The sequence below is a fragment of the Musa acuminata genome, chromosome BXJ3-7 (genome assembly GCF_036884655.1).
Source record: "Musa acuminata AAA Group cultivar baxijiao chromosome BXJ3-7, Cavendish_Baxijiao_AAA, whole genome shotgun sequence".
NCBI lineage: Eukaryota > Viridiplantae > Streptophyta > Magnoliopsida > Zingiberales > Musaceae > Musa > Musa acuminata.
The window spans coordinates 41,974,042-41,983,108 of NC_088355.1; the positions used below are offsets into that span (position 1 = coordinate 41,974,042).

At 40.1% G+C, this 9,067-nt stretch overlaps 1 protein-coding gene across 1 annotated transcript; it reads right to left on the minus strand.

Moving 5' to 3' along the window:
* Positions 1-3,344: 3,344 nt before the first annotated feature.
* Positions 3,345-3,758, minus strand: LOC135642972 (uncharacterized). Its single transcript, XM_065159454.1, has 2 exons — positions 3,689-3,758; positions 3,345-3,589 (listed from the first exon to the last, which is right to left on the minus strand). The coding sequence occupies exons 1-2, from the start codon at positions 3,756-3,758 to the stop codon at positions 3,345-3,347; spliced, it is 315 nt and encodes a 104-aa protein (XP_065015526.1).
* Between the last annotated feature and the right edge of the window lie 5,309 nt (positions 3,759-9,067).

Below are 9,067 nucleotides of genomic sequence, written 5' to 3' on the forward strand. Positions count from 1 at the left end.
TAGGATTTGCAGAAATAATGAAACATAATCCCAATTATTATTAAGCAATTATAATTGCTATCTTTCAACAGAACATACTATCAACTTTTCTTTTATTAGTGTGGATTGCAGTCAACCCTCGGCGAGCATAATATATAACCGGTAAGACTGCTGCAGAAGAGCGCATCATGCACTCATTTGCAGTTGATGCAGCTGCAGGATATAGGCTTCAGCGAGCAGTAGCCGAACGGCTTGCCGGGCTGGTTGCAGATGATTCGGTGACAACACTTCATTTGCCGGCATTGGCTGCGGTCACCTCTGGAACAACACATGCATTCGGAGCACGCCTGGAACGGCTCCGCCAGCACGCTGCCGTAGGAGCCGATCACGTCGCCGACAGGTCGGTGTTGGACGGAAGAGACAGGTATGTAATCGTCATCGGAGTGCGTTCCAGCGTGGGATAATCCTGCATGCGAGCGTCGAGAAGCCAGTCAGTGTAAACTTGGAATGTACGTGAGAAGATGAGCTGAAGGATTACCTTTGTAGGTAGGAGCGGAGACTAGGAGAGCGAGTATGAGAAGGATACCGGCGTTGAGGTTACCCATGGCGGTTGCTTGGAAGCTGCAGAGAGAGAGAGAGAGAGAGACGAGAAACGAGAGACGAGAGGGTATGCCTCCCTCTACATTCCAGTTGCTTTATATAAAGTGTGTTTGGCCGATGACGGTACAAAGTTGAGCTGTTCCTGACGCGTTCTTTCAGCTGTCTGCTGGAGAAGACAACTGCAAGTAGTTTCAAAGCAGAAACTAAAGCTGAGCTGTTCCTGACGCGTTCTTTCAGCTGTCTGCTGGAGAAGACAACCGCAAGTAGTTTTGCATCGCTTTTTAGCGGGGTGGTGTCACTTCGGGATGCAGCCGTTTTTGAGTCAGGTTATATATGCATAACTTCGGTTAAAGTGGTGCCACGTATGATCTGAGGTGGCTGCTAGCTGTGTGGTACCAAAATTTCCTCTATCAATCTCTATTCTCACATTTCCTAAAGATTTAAAAATATAATATATGAATACGGGAGACACAAATCAGAATGTATACACTAACTAGCATGATATAAGCCATCACTATATATATATATGTATATATATATATATATATGTATGTATATATATATATATATGTATATATATATATATATGTATGTATATATATATATGTATGTATATATATATATATGTATATATATATATATATGTATATATATATATATGTATGTATATATATATATATGTATGTATATATATATATATATATGTATATATATATATATACATATATATATATATACATCTATTTTAGGTTGTATATGCATAACTTCGGTTAGAGTGGTGCCACGTATGATCTGAGATGGCTGCTAGCTGGATGGTACCAAAATTTCCTCTATCAATCTCTATTCTCACATTTCCTAAAGATTTAAAAATATAATATATGAATACGGGGAGACACAAATCAGATAAAAGATTTTTTGAAAGATATACATCATAAATTTAATTTATTATTATTTAATTTTAGATTTTAGCATTAAATTTTTTTGTAAAGATAATTTTGATGTTTATATTTAGGTCTTTATTGAATGATCAGATACGTATCACCTTTTTCCTTAGCTCGGAGATTTGGATGCGAGTAGCCATATCTATTGGGATTCAGCACCTTCTTCAGAATTATCATCTGTTATCTCCGCGTACATGCCCCGTCTCGATACGATGCATGGGACTTGTATGTAGATCCCATCATATCTGATGTTTAAATGACCACATCAACCTATAAAAGTTTATTGGGTGATTCAGTCAACCAAAGTATACTGTCAAGAATCACATACATTCTTTACCTTCTGATTTTGACTCGTAATTAAACAGCAGATTTTTTTTTCGTATAATGTCTGATTTAGGTAGCCTACAGATGTTGGCTTCGGTCTCTTCTTCCTATAGGTCTGTATATCGGAAAAGATCAGAGAAGATTATATGGACTTTTCACATTTTTGAAGATTGGAGAATGGTAGCATCTCCATTTACCTCTTGTAAAGGTCATTGACAGTGTTCTCATGTGTTTACCGATTGGAGTAATGGAACTAAAAGTCTGCCTCCCCTCTTCGTTCAGTTGCTTCGTATTGTGTTTTTGGCCGATGACGGTGCAAGGTGGAGCTTCTCATGTGTTTTTCCAGCTAGCAATCACCAATTCATGGCAGATGGTTTTTGGTAAAAATTCTTGACTTTGATACATGTGTAGCTGTAGAAACTAGTGGTGATAAAAACCGTGGGAAGAAACTATAATCGATCCAGTGGGAGACCAAAAACTAGTTCTGACACTGGCAAAAGACTAAGCAGCAGGCCATAAAAACAAGAAAGATCTGCAAATGGTTTCAGGAGATGATTATACATCAAGTAGTTTAAACCACAGCAGATATAGCAATCCTGTATATGGTGGGTGCAAAGAAAAACTCTGTGCTGGCTGGAAAGAAAGAACTTCTTTACCATAAATATGTTTTCATGATATTCCTACTTTGATAAGTGAATCGATTCATTCATATCTTTGCTTATGATCATGTGCTTTTGGTTGATTTTCTACACTACTAATGCTTTGTCTCTCTATTGCTTCCAAGGTAAGATGGTGCTTTGGTGATAACATATACTACTTTACAGAGATTCATCGCAGTGGAGGCACAGAAGCTACAATCAACAGATTAACCGGTTTCACTGGGCAATATTCCCCGAATGAAGGAATTGCTCAAACAAGGTTAACATTGACTTGAGGATTTCTATGGCTGCTTTGCGATGTTCTAAAGGAACTTCACCGTGGATGTGTCTTCATGATAGTACTACCTTTGATTAGTTGTGATCACACGGTGCCTTTTAGAGTTGCTTCAGGTGAACAGTTGCAGACAGCAGTGACGGGCGATACAAAGCAGAAGCAGAGCGTCAAGACTTTCTCTTATATTAGTAGCTCGATGTACCGTAAGAAACAAAATCAGTCCAACCTGTTGCGGTATCTGAGTTTTTGATTATATAATACTTTATATATGTAATTATGAGGAGAAATAGGATAGAGCTAAGAGAAAGTGAGGGATCCGAAACTGACGGATTGTAGATCGTATGAGTCTTGGCCTGCATGTGCACGAGTATATCAGCCATTTGATCATTGAACTTGGCATATTTTGGGATGTCATTTGAGCTACAAGTCCTATTAAAATGGTCTCTGTTATTGTCATTCTTTGCCATAAATGCTAGCAGCCACTTTTATAAGCGGATACATAAATCATGCCGGTCCAAAGTCGTCTTTTAGTCATTCCAATCTGCACCGGCGGAAGAGCGCATGCCCTCAAATGCAGTTGTCGCAGTGGCAGGCCACCGGCCTATACGAGCATATGGCCGCTGGATTGGTGGCCTCGTGGCAGATCAACTTGTAGCAACACTTTGTCGTCACGCAGTTGCTCGGGTTGTTGGCGGAACAACACCGGCAGTCCGAGCACTGATTGTAACCGGCCAGCACACCGCCGGGCACATTGGCCAGAGTCAGGTACTTGACGGGAGTCACAGGTATGTACTCATCTGTGTTGGATGCTCCTGCATACGTACACCGAGAAATGAGTCCGTATATAATGTTACAGCTAAAAGAAAGGGAGGAGATTTGAAATAGACATCAGATCAGATGTGAAGGATGACCTTTGAGGGGAAGAGCAGAGAGCAGGAGAGCCAGCATCAGCAGAACGAGGTTGGCGTTGAGGTTACCCATGATGGTTGGTTGGTATCTGTATGAGGGGGAGAGAGACAGAGATATATATAGGTATAGAAGCATCTCCCTTTGTCTTCCTTCTTTTGGTTTCAAAGGAGTATGCAAAGTAGATCTTTGTTCTAAGATCAAATACTCGTCCCCTCTTGTGGCCATATCTATCGGGCATTATCAGCACCTTCTTCACAAGGAGCATCTGTAATCTCAGATACTTTCTGCTCTCTCTTCAAAGGTCATCCTTCATCTGATGTAATGTCCGTTCCAAGTCTCCTTCGTTTCTTTTGGTTGTAGCTTTATGTACCGACTCATTTCTCGGTGGATGCATGCGTGTAATCGACACTAAAACGATCTCCAATGCTGAGTATGTACCTATTGCTCCTGCCGAATACTGGCCGATAGCCGACGTGCCCGGCGGCGTGCTGGGTGCTTACAAGCAGCTCTCGGACTGCCGATGTTGTTCCGCCACCGATCGGAAGAGAGTGCATTTAAGGCAGTTCTTTATTATAGGATAAGATACACATCAGAGAAAAATCCAAAGAGAGAAATCCAAATCAAAGAATATTACGTGAACCTTTCACAGTTTCAAGATTGGAGAATGGTAGCATCTTCATGCACCTCTTGAAATGGTCATTGACAATGTTCTCACAGTGCCTACATTGTTTCACCCTTTCATCACTGTTGGTTTAATCATACTTTTGGCATTTTTCTTTTTCTTCTCCGGTCTTTGGATTTACGACTGTGAGATTAAATTGGTACTTAATCTCAATTTAATTCTGACGTGGTATCAGATCTGAATCATACATGGCATTTTTTTCATCATAGAATGAATTGTGTTTTGACAAACATTGTTGTCGCCATGAAACAGAAAAAGAAAATGTTAGAGCTATATATTTTTAGTCACACGAATTCGTAGTGCTAAATATTATCCTTGGAAATTAAGTCTATTTTCTACTAAATAAAATTCAGAGGTTTTTGCAGCATTTAAAAATCAATAAAATTGTTGAGAGAGAAGTCCCGTAAAAGTTCACTTTTATTGCTATACTGTCTCCTCTTATTAGCGGATACAAAAACCATGCGTCCACGTCCAAAGTCCTCTTATAGCCATTCCCATCTCACCGATCTGCACCAGCGGAAGAGCTCATGCTCTCAATTGCAGTTGTTGCAGTTGCAGGCCGTCGGCTTAAACGAGCAGTTGGCGGCTGGATTGACGGCCTCGTTGCAGATGAGTTCGTAGCAACACTTGGTGGTCTCGCATTTGCTTTGGTCGGTGGCGGAACAACACCGGCAATCCGAGCACTGCTTGTAAGCAGCCCGCACGCCGCCTGGCACGTCGGCGACAGGCCGGTACTCTACAGGAGTGACAGGAACGTACTCAGCATCGGACTTCTTTTCAGTGTCCGATGCTCCTGCATGCATGCACGGAACAAGAAGTGAGTCAGTGGATGCAAAGCCATGGACGTGGAATCAGAAGAAGGTTGACCTTTGAGGGGAAGAGGCGAGAGTAGAAGAGCCAGCATCAGAACGAGGTTGGTGTTCAGGTTGCCCATGGTGGATAGAAACTATGGAGGGGGAGAGAGAGAGAGAAAGATACTTATACATGTAGGTAGAGGATGGTCTCCTTTGATGAGAGTGTTTAAGGTAGGTCTTATTATATGATCATATACTTATCACCTCTTTCCTCAAAATGGAGATTTAGATTCTGGTGGCCATATATTGGAGCATTACGATCATCTACAATCTCCTACATGATTACCGTCAGGTTAATCATACTTTTTTGGTGTTCCTAACCCATGTTTTGTTGTCATACGTGTAGTTATGAATTGGGTATTAACTTGGTCAAGCCTAAGATGATTCATATACTTACTGATGGCAAAAAATCAATTGACGTCTTGATCAAGCCTATATCTGTTGATTGATCATGACCAACCTCGAATGATTTGGGATCCATAATTTCCATAGTGGAGCAAACAGCAGTGTAAGTCCTGACAAATATGACCGACGAATCAAGAAATATATTGCAGGACCGATATCCTAGGAAGGTTTCGTTATTACTCGTTGGTGATATTGCGCACATAAAACTCGAAGCTCGCTCATTAAAGATTGATGTAGCCGAGACGATATAGAGGGATTTATGACCTCTTGTTCTATTTAAATCATCGGTGTTGTCATTAGCAGAAACCTGAGAGGTAACAGCGGAGGGCGAGCATGTTTTTTCTAGTTTTCAACCTAAAATCTTAATCTTATAAGTTGTGATTAAACTCAGTATATGTAATCTGATTTTTATAATTCTTCAACTTGTTCTATCTCCATGACTAGAGTTCAATATTTCCATCCCTAGGCATCTGAATCATGTATATCTTTCAAATAAAATCTATCACATTAAACTCATTCATATATATTATAACATTGGTGCTGTCATCATCACCTATCAAATTTTAAATATAGGGGTTCCTTTTGGATAGGGCAACATGCAAAGCAAATCTGGTGGCAGTGCGTGGATCCATATCATGAATCATTAAGATATACATTTGTGGTAGAGACATTGGATATCCTATGCAAATCACAGAGATGGCACGAGCCAGATGACGAACATGAATCAAATCCGTGTAACATATGCCTAATAGTATGCGTCAATGTTGCATGAACTAATATTTATTTTCCATTCACATGATTTATTAACGTTAAAACTCTTCAAAATAAAACATACTACTGATTCCTCATTTAATAGAGGATGGAGAAAAGCCTCTTTCCATCCAACCCTTCTTCACCCTCGGAAGAGTGCAGTTGCAAGCAACGTTGGTGGTCAGCATGTGTTTGTTTGACTTTGACTTTGACTTTGACTTCTAATGTGTATTTATATGTTATTTTTGGTGAATTTTTTGCAAAAAGAGATCTTAGTTTAACATCATATCGCCTTATTTTTAGCTTAGTTGGGATTTCAACCAGCACTCCATATTTAAGATAAATTTTCTAGTAACGACAGAATAAAGTGCCAAAACACCGCAACGTAGGCTAAATATTATTCATCGACAAACCACCAACTAAGTGGAAACCGATCGAGCATTAAAGTGCACAATAATCATGCGTGACTGCCGCGCACAGAGAGAAGAAAAAGGCAACGTTTCATCTTCCCCCCGTCTCGCCCATCTGCATCCTCTCATTTACAGTTGTTGCAGTTGCAGGATATCGGCTTATACGAGCAATGGCCGAACGGCTTGTCCTGGTTGCATTTGATTTGGTAACAACACTTCCTTGTCGAGCATTTGCTCGGGTCACTGATGGCACAACACGTGCAATCCGAGCACACCTTCGTCTCCTCGTGGACAGCGCTGATCACGTCGGCGACAGCTCGGTGTTGGACGGGAGAGACAGGTACGTAATCGTCCGCTCCTGCATGCGGGCGTTTAGAAACCAGTCAGTACATACTTGGAAGCGACATGGAGATGGGATGAAGGATGACCTTTGTGGGGAAGGGCGGAGAGCAAGAGAGCGAGGATGAGAAAGAGGCTAACGTTGAAGTTTCCCATGGCGGTCGGAAACTGTAAAGAGAGAGAGAGAGAGAGAGAGAGAGAGAGAGAGAGGGAGAATATATAGGGAGAGACGGGAGGTGATTCCCACGTATTGGAGATACGAATTGGGTATCAACACCCTCTTAAAAATATCACATTAATTACTACGTCTTCCGGTCATGTAGCAGTATATTTCTATGTGCACCCCACTCGATACGATAACCCACGTTGGGTTCCAATAAAATCTCTTCTACGTTAAAGTAAGTCGACCGTCCGAGATGAATAGTCAAAGATCCTAATCAATTTTTTCTTCACTCGGCCACCCACCATAACAATGACAACAATCAAAATATCTAAACACGGAAAGAAATCAGTAATGATGTTGCCAAATATCTAAACTCGGCCACCCACCTACGCAACATATGGCTAATTATATACGTCAATTTTGAATTAGCTAACATTTGTTTTCGGTTCACATGATTTATAAACATAAAAAAAAACTCTTTAAAATATTATATACGATCGATTCCTCATTTATTTGAGGATAAAGAAAGTGCCAAAATACCGCAACATAGGCTAAATATTATTCACCAACATACCACCAACTAAGTGGATGTCAATCAAACATCAAAGTGCATAATAATCATGCGTGACTGCCGCTCACAGAGAGAAGGAAAAAAACAACGTTTGATCTTCCCCATCTCGCCCATCTGAATCCTGTCATTCACAGTTGTTGCAGTCGCAGGATATAGGCGTAAACGAGCAATGTCCGAATGGCTTGCCGGGCTGGTTGCATTTGATTTGGTGACAACACTTCATTGTCTGGCATTTGCTCCGGTCATCGCCGGCACAACACGTGCAATCCGAGCACACCTTGGCCGGGTCCGACAGAATGCCGCCGGCGACAGCTCGATGTTGGACGGGAGAGACAGGTACGTAGTCTTCAATGGGGGGCGTTCCGTTGTGCGATGCTCCTGCATGCAGGCGTTGAGAAACCAGTCAATATATACTTGGAAGGGACATAGAGATGAGATGAAGGATGACTTTGTGAGGGAAGACGGAGAGCAGGAAAGCGAGGATGAGAAAGAAGCTGACGATGAGGTTGCCCATGGCGGTAGGAAACTGTGCAGGTGGGGGAGAGAGAGAGGTGTATATATAGGCGTACAAGAACGTCTCACTATGCGTTGCTTCGAAGAGAGGAGGGTTTAAAGTGGGGCTTTATTTTATTATGGGGATTCGAAGACAAGTGGCAGTTTCTATTGGATATTAATACCTTAAAAAGGGTTGTCTATAATATCTCCACGTCTCACAATCTAAGTTGGACATGATGCATAATTATATTCGATGATTTTTTCTCTCTCTTAATATAAATTAAATTTTCATATATAATTTGTTATTTTATTTAAATTAGTAACGTCATTATTTATTTAGTAGGGTTAAAGAAATGATTAAGATTGATTTTCTTAATCAAATGGACATGTTAGAAAATTTATTAATTATTTAAATTACTAATTAATTTAGTTTTCATAAATGATGTGATTTTTAGAAAATAAATAATTAAAATTTTAATTTTATAAAAATTAAATAATTATTTATCTTTTGGGAAGAGCCGGACTCTCTCTCTCTCTCTCTCTCTCTTTCATTCTTCATTGAATATGACAATCGGAGGATCCTCTACTATTTTCCTATTAGTTTCTATTTAATTTTAAAAATTTTATAATTAATAAATAATGATCATTAAAATATGATGTTAGAATAATTAGTTAATTTAATAATAGATTTAATTCATTAAATTAGACATAT

What these genes read in the sequence shown, in the direction of transcription:
- LOC135642972 (XM_065159454.1), bottom strand. Translation starts at nt 3,758, where the DNA reads ATGGGTAACCTCAACGCCAACCTCGTTCTGCTGATGCTGGCTCTCCTG. An exon ending in CTCTGCTCTTCCCCTCAAAG is followed by an intron (nt 3,590 to 3,688) that starts GTCATCCTTCAC and finishes GTACGTATGCAG; the next exon opens with GAGCATCCAACACAGATGAG.